Source organism: Empidonax traillii, unplaced genomic scaffold, assembly GCF_003031625.1.
Source record: "Empidonax traillii isolate 1590-97213 ecotype Southwest subspecies unplaced genomic scaffold, ASM303162v1 scaffold448:size1359114, whole genome shotgun sequence".
Classification (NCBI taxonomy): domain Eukaryota; kingdom Metazoa; phylum Chordata; class Aves; order Passeriformes; family Tyrannidae; genus Empidonax; species Empidonax traillii.
The window spans coordinates 491,790-510,174 of NW_020955641.1; the positions used below are offsets into that span (position 1 = coordinate 491,790).

General features: G+C 53.1%; 1 protein-coding gene across 3 annotated transcripts in view; it reads right to left on the reverse strand.

Moving 5' to 3' along the window:
* Positions 1-18,385, reverse strand: part of NOL4L (nucleolar protein 4 like) — a 62,439-nt gene that overhangs the window by 34,688 nt on the left and 9,366 nt on the right. Inside the window, exons 1-5 of one of the 3 annotated variants that reach the window (XM_027895023.1) lie at positions 13,341-13,397; positions 11,579-11,724; positions 10,048-10,203; positions 6,266-6,377; positions 1,916-2,025 (exon numbers count right to left, since the gene is read on the reverse strand). In XM_027895023.1, the coding sequence (XP_027750824.1) occupies positions 1,916-2,025; positions 6,266-6,377; positions 10,048-10,119 (294 nt within the window). In that variant the 5' untranslated portion in view covers positions 10,120-10,203; positions 11,579-11,724; positions 13,341-13,397. Of the gene's footprint in view, positions 1-1,915; positions 2,026-6,265; positions 6,378-10,047; positions 10,204-11,578; positions 11,862-13,340; positions 13,398-18,385 lie in introns of those variants that run through there. The other 2 variants (XM_027895022.1, XM_027895021.1) reach the window with 2 other exon arrangements.

The following is an 18,385-nucleotide window of genomic DNA, read 5'->3' on the forward strand; positions in this document are numbered from 1 at the left end:
TTATGATCTAAACCAACAACTGCTGGTTGCCTCAGCTGGTCCCTTTTTGTTCCCACATGACACACGCCTCTATTCCGATCTTTGCAAGCTTCAGGAGGGTTCGTGTTAGCTGCACGTTATATCGATCTAGTGACAGTTCCAGAGCAAACTGCTACACCAACACTCAGGGTAGAAACTCAAATCCCTAAATTACCAACCAAAGCTCTCAAAACAAGCATCCCTAAGCAGGCAGCTCCAACACTCGAGATCTGGTACTGATGCCTGCCAGCTTCTGGGGGGATTTGTTATTCTGGGAATGAGATCAAACTGCAAGGCCAGTTTTGTACCTGTAGAAACTGGGTACAGGAGTTTAATGAAGCTTCACAACACACTTCCCTTGAGCAGCTTCAGAGCCAAGAGGAACTGATTGAAAACGCATAAATGGTGACAAGTCAAACCACTCAGGCCATCCTTTTGTATATAGCAAACTTAAGTTGAAACAGCCATCTCAAATGCTGAGAAGCACAGCCAAGCCTTCGTGGCCTCTGAGTCTCTGACCTTGGTGAAGAATAGGATTTCAAGGTCTGCCATCCCAGTGCTGCTCTGCCAGGAGATGCACTGAGACCCAGCAAACACTCTGCACAACCCAGAGGTGGTTGGAACATGTTGGTCCCCAACCCTGTTTATCCAGAAGTGGTCCTCAAGCAGCCCTCAGATGACATGAAGGGGCACATCCAGCCACCCCACGTCTCCAGCCCAGCCCGGTCACCCCCCCAAACTGTTCACTGTTCTAATGCCCAGCCCACCACAAGTACAAAACCTGACACATTGCAGCCTTTCACCTTTCAAAACCTAACACAAAACCTTCAACCCACTCAAGTGTCCAACAAGCACAAAGGAAAAAGCTCCAAGACACAGAAATGCTTCCCACCAGATGCCATTTTGTCCTCCAGCGAGAAGGTTTCACAGCGGAAGCAATGGAGGAGCTCGGAATCTCTCCAGCAAACCCACACCTGGCACTTTACACCCTGGCAGTGATGCTCTAACCCATGTGCCTTTAGGAAGCCGCTGGATAAAAGCCCACGTTGGGCACAGCTTCACAGCTCGAGCTCCCAGCAATGCTTTCCACCACAGCAGATGCAAACCCTGTCACTTTTTGCCACTGGCAGCAATGTGTGAGATCAGGTTCAGGTTTCAGTGTGCTGGAAAGAAAATCCAGCACTGGCTTCCAGTGCAGATTGTGGGGAGCAAGTAAAACATACTTTTCTTTTTATAGACTGTTTCCATGGTGCACAGAGGTTCCCATAGCTAATTCTGCAGCTGCAGAACTTCAGAAAATTGCACAGCCTGGGTATAATCCTGTGGCAGGGTGCCCCATACATCCTCAAAGCAAAATCCAGCGGCTTAACACTGTCATCAAACAACGGAGCCGTCTCCCACTCTGACATGGGAACTGAGCGCCTGTGGTTGAACCACCTCAAGTTGCTGAGCTGTTTAAGAGAGGGTCAGAGCACCAAAGCAAGGTCTGGGCTTCAGACCCTGTCTGCTAAAGCTCCCAGGCAACCAGGGGGAGGCAAAGAAACAAATTCCTGTTTGCCATATTTATTTTTTTAAGACAATTTCTTAGAAGAACTGTAAGTCTAAAGAACTAGCAGGCTGTCATAAGCAGGAACTGCATCAACCCCACCTCTGCCTCTCTCCACTGACACGACACTGAAGCAGCCTGGTTTGCTTCCTCTGGGCCAGGAGACCCAGGACACGCTGCCCCTCAGCCTCCATGCACCAGCTGTGCTCAGTCAGAGCCTGACCTGCTTGGGCAGACCGGCCATTCCCAAAAACATCCTCCCAAAAAATCCACGTGCCCAGGAGCAATCGCTCCGTTCAGCCCTTTGGCGCGGGCAGAGCCCCACGGTGCCCCTCGTGCCGCCCCACTCACCTGCTCCTGTGAGTTCATCACCCGCAGCTTCATCTGCTTCAGGTAAGTCGAGGTGAGGGGCATGTTGTAGTCAATGATCCCAGAAACCAGGGAGGAAGGAGGCTCGCTCTCTGAAGAACAGAGGAAAAAAACTTTACTCAGGTGAGGGACCTGTGATGTGTTCTCATAACTGTTACACTTGGGTATTTTGGAGCGCTTCAAATCCCTGGTGAGAGCCGCTGCCCGCTGAGCGAAGGTTCCTCTAACAACGTGACCCCACCAAGAACATAATTACAGAACAGATGTTGTCTTGGAAAAAAAAAAAAAAAACAACAAACAAGCATTGCTGTCACCTGTGGAAAAAACTACATATAATACGTAATTTTTCACCGTCTCCCAAACCAGAGGAAGAAGCAGAGTCTTGCCTGTGCCTCAGAAGTGCTTCCATGCACATGGGATTTATGTGGAAGGTGATGAACAAGGATCTATTTGCAGCTTGCTTTAGCATTGCAAAAGTCTCGCTGATTTTGCTGGGATTCCCTCAGGTAGGAGTTAACATTAAGGCAATGTATTAAGTATCTGTACCTGATGATGAAGATTATTTTTAACATCCTCATTAAGACACAAACTTAATTTTAAAGATCTTTAATTTAAATTGTTCCTGCTAATTCCTCTGGCTGCATCAAATTGAGCTCTAGGGATGGCTCTGGGTTCGGACACTCCTGCAGGTCGCTCTGTGTGGCCAGGCCAAAGGAGACCCCACAAAGCAAATTCTCAGTGATTTCTGTGAATTCTCAAAGATTTGCCTCCTCTGCCACAAGCACTGCGGAGTCTGTGATCTCTCCACGCAGGACACGAAGGCTGCCAGAATGATCTGTTCTAACACTGAATTTACAGGCTCGTGCAGTGGGTTTGTCCAGGAGGAAAGCTGCTGTTGTCCACAGGGATGGCTGCTGGCTACAAGGAAGATTTCTTTGTCCTCAGGACAGGCAGATGCAAGTGTGGAGAATTAATCCAGCCTTCCAGCACATGCTGAGGGGATGTGTGGTGTCCCCTGGACAGGAAGCTTAAGCAACAATGGACAGGGAAGAAGGATTTCCAGGAGCTGAAGGTGAGCTGGTGGTGGGAGGTTTCCATTCCTGGTTCGGAATCTCCATGGCTGGCTTGCATTTCCTGGGGTCACTGGTTTCACAGGCACCTCTGACACAGCCCCTTGAAAAAGTGCCTTCACAAAATGTTTTACAGCAGCTCAGAAAACCCATCATCCCAACTGTAATGGGCCTGCTGCTCAGAAACGCTGAGTGTCGAAAAATCCCGGTGAAACTCAGCGGACCTGAAGACGCTCCAGTCCTCTGGAAACACCAGATCTATCAAGTCTGATTAAGAAGTGACCTGACCCCGAAGCTGTAAGTGACTTAATATCACACAGGTTTTTGCAAATCTTCTCTATCAAGACACTGACTGGGTCCATGGCAATATAATGCTTTTTTCCCAGGTCCATCTAGTCCACCCCTGGGCAGATGAAGCGCTCCTGGCAGTGGAAGCAGGAAAGAGCAGCCAAAGCCCCTCAGGCCACCAACCTGCCCAAATATGAAGGTCCATAGCTTTTAGGAACCTTGTAAACTGATTCCTCCTCTTTTCTTATGGCTGTATGTCAGCAGTCTCTGTCATGCTTTGACCTACAGCTTAATTAGGAGCACTTCTACGTCTCTACATAATAACCACCCAAAATAACCCATTATTCTGCTGTACAAGGATGTTGTTTCATAATGAAAATCCCAGAGCAAGGGGACCTTCTTGCAGGGACAGAATCTGTCACCTCCCTCAGCTGGCTGAGTCCTTAAGAAGAGTTTAGAAAAGCTGCAGAGATGAATGAGGCTGAACAGGAGCAGCTCAGCAACTTCAGGTGGGGAAGAAGAGGGAGGTAAGTGATCTTCGGTGCTTGGATTCTGCCTGAAGCCATCCTGATGTAAATTTGGAATAATCCCATTAGCAGCCACAAATTAACTGTGAATTTGTGCAACTGCAGCACATAAGGGCTTGAGCCTAAGAAACCAAACCCTTTTTTCCCCCCCTCTTTTTTAATTTATCTGGAAAAGAAAGAAAACCTTTGTTTTTAAAGGGCCTGGGGGGCTCCACGGGAACAATCCTCACATCCTATGTCACAAGAGGAAGCTCCTGGAATCCTTCAGCTCATTTTTCAAACAGTTATCTCTGTCACATGCCCCACATGTTGGACATACAGATGGAACAAGCAGGATGGTTGAAAGTAAAATGGTTTTGATCCTAATTCCACATTTGTTTAACTCCACTGGAATTAATCCTAATTTAGTAACACTGTAAAGAGATCCCAGTGAAGTCCAGTGACGTTCAAAGTTTCCCATGAGCAAGACAATTTGCTTTTATGAATGATGTGGGTGCCCTGCAGGGTTTGATGTCAGATATGTTTAATTAGGGACTTTTGTGATCACAAATTAAATGTGTTGAGATTTGTTCCGTGGACAAGAGAAGTAGGAAGAGAAGGGAATGACTCAAAATCTGTCAACTTACTGAGTTAAACTTTACCTGTATATGCTTGTATGTGTGTATGCATGTGCATACACTTCAGTGGTTCTTCTGTGACCCCAGTGTTTTTTTAGGTGATTTGCTCCTGATAAATTCCTGAATAAGTGTTAGTGAAATCAGACACTTTTCCCCAGTAAAAGTTACCTTATCTAATCTACTCAATGCATTTTCACATGTACTTAGTCACTAGTTAGGTGCTATTCAGAGCAGAAAAGCACTTCTGTCCTTTCATTCCTGGTGGGTAAGTGGGACTTTTTACATGTGGGATCTTTTGTTTTCCTGACTGACATATTTTTAAGAGAACTGCTAAGGGGAGAAGCTTTATGAAAATAAATCGGTAATTGATAATAATTTATAAATTTGCTCAGGACAGCCAGCTCTCAGCTGGCTATGGTTCCCATAGCTAGGACTGCTCTGGGAAGGATACCCAGCATCTGGTGTTCTCTGAGCTGCCTCTGAGCTGGGATGGGTGTGTGCTGCTGGGGAGGCACAGGAGATGCAGGATGGTGGGTGGGGGCCCCTGAGGGAAGACCAGGCTGGTCTGCTTTAATGTCCCTGCCCGCGGCAGGGTGTTGGAATGAGATGGACATCCCTGTTGGCCTGACTCATCCCATCATCCCTCCCGTCCACTGAGCCGAGCGCTGCAGCCGCAGTGCCTGGAGTGTCACCCGTGATGGATGCAGTGCAATCGGTGTGAAGGTCAGGTTTGCTCCCAGCGAGGCCAAAGGCCAGAACTTCTCTTGGCATAACTGGAAACAGGGATCGGGCCCTTAGCTGGCAGAGTGGGAAGTGCTGCAGTAATGGAGCTTCAGCTTATAAAAGCCCCATGGGGTTATTTGGGAGAGTTTCTAAAAAATAGCATGAGTACAAAGCATTTCAGTCACTACCTTTGGACAACTGGCACATAATCCACTTACACTGAACCTCTGGGATGTTTGTAGCTCTGCTCCCCGCAGTAAACAGTTGGCAATCAGTATTTAATAGTAGAATTTTTCTATTGTTGGGCCTTTTGTTCCTTAAATTCTGCTTCCCTTCTTGATAAGACCTGCCAAACGAGGCAGTTTGCCTTCTCAGACTTGAAACAGACCAAAGTCTTTGCAATTTGCTTCTGGTTTTTTTAAAAGAAATTATTTTGTTGTGTGAAACCAGAAAAAAAAAAACACACAAACATTAACACACAAACTCACAAACTTTAACCATCTCCCCTGGAAGAGAACCTGATCCTGTCATTTTCCCACTGCTTCTCTCTTAGGCCTAGGAGCTGCACATTGAACCATAACGAGTCAACCACCACACTAATTGGGTGGGTACACAGGCACAATGCAACTGCGATTGCCAAAACACTTGCCATTATCAAACCCAGGGATCATGTGCTTATCTATTAATTAGTGTAAATTGCTCCTTTATCAGAAACTTCAGCTATTCAGACATATTCCGGTGTCTTTCAATACAAAATTAACAGTTCAGAGGAAAAACTTTAGATCATGGTTTTTTTAGACACTGAAGTTTCCACCCACACATGATTATGGGCTGATTGCAGCCATATCTGTGATATTTTTGACCTACTGGGGAAGCTCGGAAAGAAAGCCAGGCTGCTCCTGCTCCCTGAGCTGAAAGCAGTGACAGACAAAGCAGGTTTAAGCAATTCTTTCATCTTGGCTGTAAAAGTGCATGAAAAAATAAGCGGGGTTGGGATATTCCTTAGGTCAATACGTATCTGCTGGTGGGGGCAGTATCTGGCAGCTGTCGGCGGTGCTGGTGCAAAATGCAGTGTCAGCTCTGCTGGCAGAAGCCACTGGCCCTTACCTTTGGGCTCCAGGCCGTTGGAGTTGAAATGCATCCTCTTCTGGCACTCGGTGCAACTCATCAGGAACCTGGTCACAGCCTCTCTCGGGAGGAAAGCATAGGTCTCTGCAATCTGGGGAAACAACAGAGAGCTGAATGTGCTGGGGGAGGGAGTGCAGGAGCACGGGCACCCTCCCACCTCACCTGCTCAGCCCACTGAGAACATCAGCAGCTCATAGCCACACACTGTTCCCTTCAGCCCTAAATCCCTCCCTCCAGAGCAGCTATTAATGGGGGAATGCTTTAGGAGGGGAACTGGTGTGTCAGAGAGGCACCAAGACATAACTGAACAGACCTTTGGAAACCCTGCATACCCCTGTCTTCCCAGAAACTCCTTCCCCCTTGGAGTCTGGGAAGAGTGAAGCTACAGATGTGTAAGAATCAAATGCAAAAGTAAGGTCTTGTCAGCTCTGTTTGCATTGTTAATTACCATCACACCAGTAACCTGAAGAATCCATTAATCTTTTGTAAGGGCAGGTCACTTTTTCCCACAATGACAATCAATTACTGTTAATAATACTTTGCACTTCTGTGACATATTTTATCTAGGGAATTGAAAACATTTTTACAAACAGTAATGAATTAAGTCTCCTGAACCTTTGTGGGATATTTGTATTTTACAGATGAGGAAAAGATAAGGATAAATATTTAAAACTTCGATGCTTGAAGTTAAAACACTTGAGCCAGACCTAAGCACCCAGAGAAGGTGCCTGGCAATCCCATAGTCCTGTTATTCCAGTGAATCCCTGCCAGCAGCAATTTTACAGTATTTCTAAAGATCAAGGTTATTTGGAGAAGGAATTAGTCAATTTTAATGTAGACTTTTTTTAAGGCCATAAAAGACCATCAAATCTTGGGAGTCTGACCTGTGTAGCACAAGTCAGGGATGTTCACCCAGGTTCTCCTGCAGCCCAGTGGCCTGTGGTTTGCCTAAAACATCTTCCAGGAAGACATCTGGTCTTAATTGGAAGGCATTAAGAGGTGGAGAGCCCACCTCTTAGTTTGGGGCTGGTTCCTACGGTTAATCACCCATCCTGTTTGGTCTAAGTGACTTGTCCTAGCACGGCTGTTCCCAAACCAGGGGCCGTGACCCCCACAGGGGTCACAGCTCTTACAAGTGGGGTCATAAAGCAGACAGAAATTCAATTGTTTGTGCCAGTCCTCGGGGCTGCGAGCCCGGCAGAAGTGGGGCTCAGGACGGGAAGTGGGGCTGCAACCAGACACCTCGTGGGTGAGGGCTGGTGACGGGGCGGAGCCGGGAGGGCGGCCCAGGATGTCCCAGTCCCCCTCCTCTGGCTGGTGGGTGTCATCCTCCCACCCTATGTTGTTAACAAATAATACCTAAATTATAGAAATACGTATTAAATACAAAAATGCTTAAATTCCAAGCATTTTTTTCCTACCCTCCAGGAAAGGGTGATGCTTCAGCTTGGATTAAAATCCTGCTCTCGAGAAGCAGAGCAGTAGGGCAGGGGCAGAGGGTTCGCGGGATCGTGGCTAAGGCAGCCCCAGCCGCTGCGGTGGGAGGGATCTGCATCCATCTCCACTGCGCGGCAGCAGAGCCCGGGCTTTCACACACACAGAATGCCAGATGGGTGGAAAGTTCAGGCGGGGACCTTGTCCCAGCGCTCAAATGGAGGCTGCAGTGCCTGGTCCTCATGGGATTCTCCTCCTCTTTAGCTGCGGCCCCGGCGAGCTCTGTTGCGACCGAGCGGATGCCAGCTCAGTCCTCGCCTCTGTGCGATATTTATCGATGCACAAGCGTGAGGGACTCCCACAGACACGCTGAAATTAGGGGCCTGAAAATTGCTGGTGGCAGCCGTGGTGTCGTGGCGCAGGCAGGGAACTGTCCCCGCGCGCTGCCCGCCGGGCTCAGCCGTCTCCCTGCCTCTTTTGCTCCAGCAAGCCCACAGTCTCTGCTGCAAATGCTCAGCTAATTTTAGTGATACAGTTGTTATTTCTCAGCTGATTTGATGCTCTGCAGAGCAGACAGCTTCCTTGATGAGTTATCTCCCATCCAAACTCCCTTTCTGATTGCCTCCCTCCGGAGGTCATGGACAAGGGCAAACTCTCCAGTGCCTCTAATCAGAAGTGGTGGGGAAAGGGAGCTGGAAGAAGGAGACAGGGGACCCTGGAGCCTCCTAACTGGCCATTCAGCAGCATCCCTTTGTACAGCCAAGCCAGGCACGGCGTGTGCTCTGCACCATTTCTCCTTCCAGCCCGGGCTGCAAAGGCGCTCTGGGGAGTGAGGGCAGGAGAGAGGCCGGGCAGCCCAGCCAGCAGCGTCCTGCCAGGTCAGGAGGGGATACACACTGCTAATGTGATGATCTCAGCTCAAGAGGGAGATGAGGGGTGGAGCGTGAAGCTCTCTGACTGCTGCGAGCAGGCCTGGGAAAACAGACGGATCCAGCCTGCTCCCCCGGGGCTGTGCAGGGCACAGATTAGTCCTCCAGAGAGCTGAATTGAAGGAATTAGGGGAGGGTCGGAGTGGTCTGCTGGGGAAATGAGCAGAAAGTTTTTGAATTGTGGTCGTGCTGGTGGGGCTGCCCCCTCTGGACCACAAAGAGGTCATTTGCCCCCGGCCAGGGAGGGTCAGTGTGTGCCCCAGCCCCCGGTCTCACGCTCTGCCCCAGGGGCAGGAGTTGAGTGCTATGCCATGAGCTCTGTGTTCAGAGCCCTGCTCCCTGGAGGCTCCCACCACGTGTGGGAGGCTGCAGGGCACTGGGCTGTCTCACCAGCACTGCCAGCGTGACAGCACGGCTGGACCAGGGACATCCGCAGGCAGGACAGTCAGGACAGACTCCAGCCCTGCACCAGCTCTGGCAGCACACTGAGCTCTGCAGAACCTCAGGCATCATCACAGAGACCAGGACAGCCTGCACAGACCTCTCTAAGATGACATATACACCAGAGAGCCGAGCTGCCAGCCAGCCGCTCCTGTCTCTAAGCGACCTGGTCCTTAGGGCTGTGGGAATCAAGGGAGTAGCTTGGTTTTGGACAGCTCTTGTAAAAGGAGAGCCCAAATGTTTGCACTGAAGGGCTGTGCAGAGTCAGGAGAAACAGCAAGCTCCCTGGAGAAGCACATTTCAAGCTAAATTATTCCTGACCCAACTAGAGTGGTTTCAGGATGGATAGAGCTGGTTCTCAGCATCCACGGAGCACCTGATGAGACTTAGCTCTGTGCCTGCCTCCATTTTGTTACTGAGGAAACCCAGGATGGGCTGGTGGGAGCATCCGCCAGGGAGGCTGGGAGCAGGAGAGGGGCTGCAACCATGCCCCAGTCCCCTTTTCTGGCTGCTCCTGCCCTCCAAGGCCCACACGAGACATTTCCCTCTGGCCAAGGGAGACAGGGAGGCAGATGGCCTGGAGTGTGCAGGCGACTGGGCAAACATCCCCTCGCTCATCACTAATACTGAGGATTTCTCTTTCTTTTCTGCTCAGACGTGTGCGGTGTCTTTGTATGACTGCCCTGGTCTCTCCTCTCCCCGCGGCCGTACCGCTGTGCTGCCTCTGCAGCCCCGCTTCCCGTCCCCAAGCACAGCTGCTCTGCCTTTAAACCCCTCCTTCCTCACGCCTCCCCGCACAGGCACACTGGCCTCTCCCTCGCCTCTGCCTTCCGCCAGTGGCTCTGCTTCTACCTGCCCTCTCATCCTCATCCCCACAGGACTCTCAGTCCCACGGCCCCTCAGCCTCTTTGCTCCAGTCCCCCCTCGATGCCCGGGGCACGGCGGGGGCTCTCTCACCGCTCGGTAGGTTTTCTTCTGCCCGGCATGTTTGGGTGCTTTGCCCGGCTCCGACGAGCTTTCCACATGCATCGAGTAGATGATGTCAAAGAAATCTTCCACCACAGCCACGCGTTTCAGAGAGATGCCCTCGGGCTCCGACAGTCCATCTGCCCCCTACAACAGTGCAGGCAAGTTGAGTTAGTGTCAGCGATGGGTGACAGGGGTGACGAGATCGGCCCGGGGCTAATGCGGTTGGAGGGGGCAGAGTGGCGGTGCTCCCGCCTCGGGCTGCCTTGGGCACGGGGGGATGTGGGGGATAAATTAAACAGCGCTCAAGGGAGGATCCTGCTGTAGCCAGGGCAGTGGCGGCTGCTGCTGTTGTGCTGCTAAAGCTGGCAGTGAAATTGGGCCAGGAATAAAAACAAGAGAAGGGTCCAGAGTGGAGCCACAACCGATCAAGAAATTCAATTTCCATAATGTGGGATGGTTTTGCTAGGCGCGGAACAGGCAAGGGGAAGCTCTTTGGACCTGCACATGGTGCTAAACCATCCTGGGAAGCCCTGAGATGTGGGGTACCCTCACTGGCTGCAGTCCCTGCAGGCGTGGATCAGCCAGCAGGACAAGGTTTCACTGTGATGCCAGGATACAGCCCCTTAAGGGAAGGAGCCAACATCCCCTCCTTCCCTGCACTGACCTTTCCAAGGCTCCCTCCCTCTCACAGACGCAGAGCAGCTGAGCGCTGGCAGCAGCAGCACAGCTCTTTGTGTGTTCGGATGTGCTGGAGAGCAGGAGGCAGTAATTCTGCCACACGGCAGTGGTGACAGACTGATGGGAGTGGGAAGTGTGGGGAGCAGTGCTCCTCCGAGCTGACTGGCACCAACGGTGTCAGCTCACACTGGCAGCGAGTGCCGTGGGAAGGGGAGGCAGCCTTTGGGACCCAGCAGCTGCTATCGGTGTTCGGCACAAAGCACCCGAGAGCGGAGGGCTAGTGGGAGGTGGTCAGTGGCTACTGCAATGGCAGGGGGGACCAAAAAAGGGCTGGGTTTTGGGAGGTCACTTAGCCTGCTCAAGGAAAAAATGCCATTTTTGCACAGGCAAAAAAAAACCAAAACAAAACCACAAATCTAAAACATATATATATGCACACATATATATATACATTATGTCCCTTTGAGGCCTGCTTTCCAAAAGGAACGCATGGATGGTGTCCAGCGGGTACACACCAGGCTGCTGAGCAGCAACCTGCACATCTAAACGACCTGCAAAACTATCTTTGTCACCTGCATTCACACATCCCAGAGGGCAGGCAGGGGCTGGCAGGGGGCTGCAAGCAAAGGGAACACCCAGTCTCCTAACCTGTATTTTGTGTTGCCCTTGGTTGGACTCCGTGTATCTCACACAGGCTATAGGTTGAATAAATGCTGTTCTTTAAGCCACCAGTCAAGGGCCTCTCAAAAATCAATCACTTAGTGGGTCCACCTTATGCTAAAGCTACCCAGCATCTCAGGGTTTAATGTACAGTGCTCGCCTATTAGAGTTGGCTCCTCACCCCAATTTCAGAACAGAGACTCCCTGTCCTGGGCACGGGCCACAGCAGGACAGTCGGTGAGCTCAACCAGGACACGGGCACGACGATTTTCCAACACAAACCACCTCTGCCCTCCCGGAGGAGCCCTGAGCCGGGTCTGAAGGTGGCTGTAACAAAGAGAATATTGAGAGCGAACACAAGGGGCAGGGTGGCAGGGCTGCATGGTGGGGGTCGGGAAACTTTGCCCCAGGGAGTGTCTTTGAGGAATACAGATCTAATTTCTTCTGTCACCGTTCGGAGAGTTTCAGTTTAATCGAGGGCATGGGTATTCCCCTGCCAAGGAGAAGCGGGCATTAGGAGGCTTCCTACTGACCAATAATCCTCAGAGCAGGGTTGAAATGAGGATAATTACAGAAACAGGACAAAGGAAAATGCAGCAGGAGAAAAGCACAGTCAGATGTAATGAGCAGAGCCCTCAAAATTAAGGTTGTAACCAACCCTGTATGCAAATCACTATTTCCAGCCAGCTAATGCCCTCCTCCCTGCACAGCCAGCCAGCAGGTCCGTGTTTCCTCCCCCGTTTCAGAAGGAGTGAAGGTAACCTCAGGGTCTGGGCATCGCCACAGCCTCCCTGCACACCCAGCAGCGCCTTCCTCTCCACACCGGCTGGATGCCGGATGCCGAAGCTGCCTCCTCAGCATCCCACTCCCTGCAGCGATCCTCCCCTGACTCCTCGCGTCTCTCCATCCCCTCCTCAGCCTTGTGACTGCTCTCCCCGTGATGATTATTTAGCTCTGGGAAGCAGGTGAGATGCAAGCGGTATGAAAGGCACTGGGTATAAGAAGCTGTATCAAGTCAGTACCTCCAGGATTAGAGAGGTTTATGTCTGGCAATATACCCAAATGTTGACCGAGGATTTAAGAGGACACGTGTGCTATTGAGTACCCCTCTGAGGGGCCCACGCCCCTCGGGTTCCTCCTTCCACACCCAGCATTGCTCACCAGTATTCAAGGCATGAGTCAGAGCCCATAATATCTCAGAACGGCTTAAAAACCTTCAGGTTTAAATAGCAATAAAAAATCAGTTGGGAAGCAGAATGGGAAGAAAGGATGCTTTTACCCTATTCTGGCATGGGGGCTTTATCAGAAGTCACCTGCCCCCAAAGGAGTAAAAGATTTCAGGAGCAAAGCTCAGCCCTGACATGTGCGCTCAGAAGTGGGTGGCATTTCAGGTGCTGAGTTCCTTCATCACCTTCCAGTCATCCTCCTTTCTCCTACATTTGTCCCGCAATCATTTGTCTCTCCCCCTTCCCGGTCTCTCCTCTTTTTCCGTCCCTGTGTACCCTGTCCCACAGCTCTCGCCCCCCTTTCCTCACCTCCTCCCCACCTTGCCAGCGCTGTGAGCGCCTCTCACCTCCTCTCCTCCATCGGGTCTTTTCCCTCCCCAGTGTCCTTTGTCTTCCCCATCTCCTCTAGTCCCACGTTTCTTTGCCTGCTTCCTCCTCACATCTCGGAGCGCCCCTACCCCCCAGGACAGCCTCCCCCCCGGCCCTTCACAGCCCCCCGGGGCCTCGCTGCCCCGGCACCTCCTGCCCTCTGCCCCATCATCATTCCCACCCCCGCCGGGGGGGCGGTTGTGCGGGCCGGGGTCTCCGGGAGCCGTGCCCGGCACCGGGCGGCGACAGCCATTTCAGGCAGCGCTGTCCCGGGTGCGGCACGGGCCGGGCAGCGCTTCCCACGGGCTGCGGACCGGCCATGGCGCTGCGAGCGCCGAGCCCCGGCACCTTTGTTCTCGGCGGCCCTGCCCGGGACGGGGGCGGTGCGGCGGGAGGGGACGGGGAGCGCCCGGGCCGCCCGGAGCGGCAGCGCGGGGTGACATCTGCCGCGGCGGCGGGGAGGGAGGGAGGGAAGGAGAGAGGGAGAAGGAGGGAGGGAGAAGGAGGGAGGGAGAAGGAGGGAGGGCCGGGCCGAGCCCCCCCCGCCCGGGCCGGGCTGGGGCCCGCCGGCAGGTAGCGGGTAACCACGGCAACCGGCGGTAATCCGCTCCCCCGGGCCCGCCGCCGCCGCCCCGCGCCCGGTGCCCCCGCGCCCGCTGCGCCCCGCCCGGCGCGGACCGGCCCGGGGCAGGCACGGCCTGGGGCAGGGCCCCGCTAGGGCTGGTCCTGGACCTCACCGAGCCCGGGCCGGGCGGGACTCGGGCAGGGGCGGCGGCGGAGCGCGGGGCGGGCTCCTGCTATCCCCTGGCACCGCCATCCCGCCGGAGCGCTGCGCTCCGCTCAGCTCCCACCGCAGCCTTGCCGCGGCTGCCACAGTCCTGCCATGATCCCGCAGGGACCTGCCATGATCCCGCAGGGACCTGCCATGGCTCCCACAGTCCTGCCATGATCCCACAGCCCTGCCCTGGCTCCCACACAGCTCTGCCATGGCTCCCACACGGACCTGCCCTGGCTCCCACACGGACCTGCCCTGCCTTTGAGCCCGGCAGCAGCACCTGCACCACCTCCATGACCAGCCTCCTCCACCTACCCTGCTCCCTTCACTCTCAGCAACCTGCTGTGTCTCCACTGGCCCCTACGGCCATTCCTCAGCAGCATGGCCTGGGTGTGAAAACTGCCACAATTTGAGGTTTTCACTGCTAAATTGCAGCACTGAGGAACAAACTGTGTTTTCCACGGGGCAGTAGGTCTATGGCTGGCAGCTGCCACCCGATCCCCTCCACACTGCCTGCGGTGACCTCCACCCCGAGCCCCGGCGAGCCGCCACCACCCTGAGCGAAACCAGACTCCCAACCCGGGCAGCTCTAGAGAGGCCAAGGCATGACAGGGCTCCCCAACCCTGCAAGCCCTTCCCCATCGTGGACTTGGATTTGGGAGAACCTGGGAGGACTTAATCTGAGCTTCAAGCCAGAGAGCCGGCTCTCCAAGGCCTACATGCTTCCAGCTCCTTTTCATACTGACTGGGGTAGACACTGCTGGAGGAGCCGGTACCTGCCCGTTCTGGGATCAGCAGCCTGGGGGGTCCTGGCTCTGCCCTTGCACCAGTTGGCAGGACAATCTCTGCCTCCTCCAGTGGGGCTGGCAGCTCTCCTGGGGCCTGGGAAGCTGCCTCTGCTTCGTGGCTCCACAGGGAAGCATCCCTTTTCCAAGGGGGGTATGCTGGAGGGCCATCAGTCAGGGGCTGCTGGAGCAGGAGTGGGTTGGGAGGGAGTGCCGACTGTTTCCCCATCTGCTGTGCTCAACAGCAGATAAAACACTGCCCTGGCCCTCACACGAGGGGCTGATACCAGCCGAATTCAGCTTCCTGTGAGTCAAAAGCCGCTTCCTGCCAGCAGAGCCCTGCCTGATAATGGCTGCACTCCACTCTCTGCCTGGGAGCAGACCCTCTGCCCTCGCCTCTCCTTGCACTTCCCACATGAAAGCGTTCCCCTCTGTATCTCCCAACCGCAGCATCTCCCCGCCCCACTACAGAGTCTCTTGCACGTTAAACTCTAATTTCCTGCTGCTGTCTGGAAGGGCCACTCTCACCCTCATCCCTGGGACAGTGGAGCAGGAGGTTTGGGGCCAGCCACATCGAGCTGTCCCTCAAGGTCACCTCCACTGCACACAGAGACAGGCCGTGTCGCTTGCTCTGCCTGCGCTCCTGCTGCCCGCTGACTGAGGGACACAGCCACTGTTCCCAGCTGGGTCAGGATCAGGGTTCCCCTGACCCCCACTGCACGAGCACACATTCCACAGCTCACACTGGCAGTGCCATCCCTGTGGCACTCAGCCATCCCTTGCCCTTTCTGCTAGTCTTGGGTGGTTCCTTCTGCTGCAGGCACAAAGGTGCCATCTCTGTGCTGAGATGAGCAAAAGTGGGCTTTGGGTTTTACCAAGAGGGCTCTGCTGCTCTGTGGTCTTTAGGGTGCCTTTCTAATTTCCTACAGGTTGTGTTTTGTTCTCAGGAATTTTTCAGTCTGCTGACAAAAGTGCTCAGCTGGACCAGGGAGTGGACAGAGGTCAAAACTGATAGGATGAAATCCTGCCATGCTGCCAGAGACATCCCATCAGGTGCTGGAGAGATCATAGAATCATGGAATCATTTGGGTTGGAAGGGAACTTAAAGACATCTCGTTCCAACCCCCTGCCATGTGCAGAGACATCTTCCACCTAGCCCAGGTTGCTTCAAGCCCTGTCCAACCTGGCCTTGGACACTTCCAGGGATGGGACATCCACGGTTTCTCTGGGCAACCTGTGACAGGGCCTCACCAAAGGAATTTCCTCCAAACATCATGACTCCTCAAGTCCATCTCCCTGGGAAGCCCATGGCCTCCTGCTGCGGACACCACCGGCACACAGCCCACCTCTGCAACTGCTCCTCCTGCACAGGCTTCAGCACCAAAACAGACGTTTTATTTCAATATGGACTCTTACAACTTTTGATCAAGAAACTGTTCTCGGTACTTTGCATCTCTGGGAAGTCAGCCCTTGATTGGCTTCTATATTTAGACTTCTCCAGGGCTTTAGGAAGTTCACTCCTCATGGTATTTAGGTGTAGGATGAAAGCAGCTTTTGCGGGGGATATGTTAAACCACAGCAGGCTCCCTCTGCTAATGCTGCGAGGAGAAAGAGGAGCTACATTCCTCGAACTTCCCTTTTCCTCTTGCCCCTCATGCCATGGGCACAGTGAGTGCCTTAGGAATAGGCACTGGGGAGATGCTGGGCTAAGAACAATATCAGTTGTATTGCTCATAACAAAAGAACCCACCAGACGACGATGGGAATTGATCTCACTCACAGATTTTGCTCTTTTTTTCTCCTGGAAATACTTCGCTGGGAAATTTTTCTGATCATTTCTGGTTGAAAAATGGGAGAAATGCGGCTGCTAAAATGCTGATGCCGTTTCCCTGCACTGAGCATTTCTGTGTCATGTTGCACCACACAAACATGAAGCCCCATCCTGCACTTAGAGCTGCAGCTCTACCCACTGCAGCGAAAACAGCCCCAGCCCTGCTGAGCAGCTGAGAGTCTCTCCAGCCCAGGAGGGTTCATTTCTCCTGAGGAAACCGAGGCATAAAGAAGAAGTCATTTTCCCCACGCTCCACGCTGACTCGGGCCGGGACTGGGGGCATTCACATTGTTTCTCTACCCAGAACTGTACACAATACCTTTTTTTTTTTTTTTTTCCTCAAAGTAAATACTTCCTCGTGAGGGGAGCCGGGCGCTTTATTTTTAGCCGGCAAACACAGCTGAGGTGTGTGCCTTTCACGGGGCACAGGCGTCTCTTCAGGGAGAGCCACTCTTTCAGCAGCCGCAGCTGAGCCATGGGGATGGGTCCAGGCCTTTGCTCTGACCTCGGCTTATTCCTCTCCCGGCTCCCAGGCCTGGGAATGAAAACACAGCGGCCTGGGAGGGGCGAGCCTGGAAATGGCAGCCCTGCCTCCAGCCTGTGGAGAGGGCCCAGGTGCCGGGTGCCAAGGGGAGGTGGGTGGGCGTGGGGTCTGCTGGGCGCCTGGGGAATGGGGCTGCCATCCACCCTGGGGCTGCCTGGAGAAGCCCAGCAGGCAGAGAGCCTTGCTCTGATGGCTGCTCAGAGGCTCCTCGGATGCCTGCTCTGCCCGGGAGGCAGAGGACATTTTGCACGGCGCAGGAGAGCAGAGCTGCCTCCCTGCCAGCACCGGGCTGTGCCGGCGGGGAAGCCACAGGAGCAGCTGGATCCGGCAGGCAGAGGCAAGCACAGCGCTCCCCAAATTAATGTGACCCCACACTCTCCAGCCAGGAGCAACGGGGAACCAGCTCTTTCAGGGGTAACAAAATCCTGGGTGCCGTGGGGCAGCCCAAACTGCTGTTTGAGCACTGCTTCGCTTGGGTTTGGTGAGAAAGGCTGCACGAGCAGAGCACCCGACTGACCTGCCTGGGGAATCACTCCCTGGGGCCGTGGGTTTCCCACTCCACATCAGCTGGTGAGCATCGCACTCTGCTCCACAGCACGTGGGACCTGAGCAGGAGAAGGGCTATGCTGTGGACACTAACAGGGAAGAGACCACGGGCATTATTATTTGGGGATTGTTATAAAGTTGCACTATTTCCTACTATTTTGAAATAGGCAGGGTTTGCCCAGTGGCTGCCCCATCCATGGAAGTGCTTAAGGCCATGTTGGAGCAACCTTGTTCCAGTGGAAGGTGTCCCTGCCCATGGCAGGGGCTTTGGAACAAGATGATATTTAAGGACCCTTCAAATCCTCCTAGGATTCTATGATTCTAAAATGTGAGTTTGGGTTTTGGTTTGTTGTTTTTTTTTTTTTTAAATAAATCTGCAAAGGCAGGTAGCAATTTCTTAATGTCATTTGGATCTTGGTTTGAGTGATTTGACGGGGCCTGCTACTGGAGTGGAAAAAAAGGGGGGAAATGATAAACTGAATTTACAATCAGAAGAGCATTTATATTCCATAGCATCCAGAAAAAAAAAAATGTAAAACTAGAAGTCTAAAGAATATTGATAACAAACTCAGAACATGCCTAGAGCTGGCTCTTCCTTGAAGTAACTTATCACTGTGAGCGATCTCCCCAGTGCTGAGCACTAATCTAATAAAGATCACCACCAAAGCAAAATCCTTCGAGTCGGGGGGGAAGCAAGGCACTGTAGAAAGTGATGAGGTGACCTGTCACAGCAAGGTGACCCCTCTGTGCCTGGGAATAGACCCAGCAGTGTCAGGGCAGCCAGGTGACATCATCACACGCAGCGAGGACACCGTGATGTCAAAATGAAACCGAGGAGGAGGTACAGAGCAGCGGCGGCAGTTCAGCTCGTCAGTGGTAAGCAAAATTATGTCAAATCAGTTATAGATGATG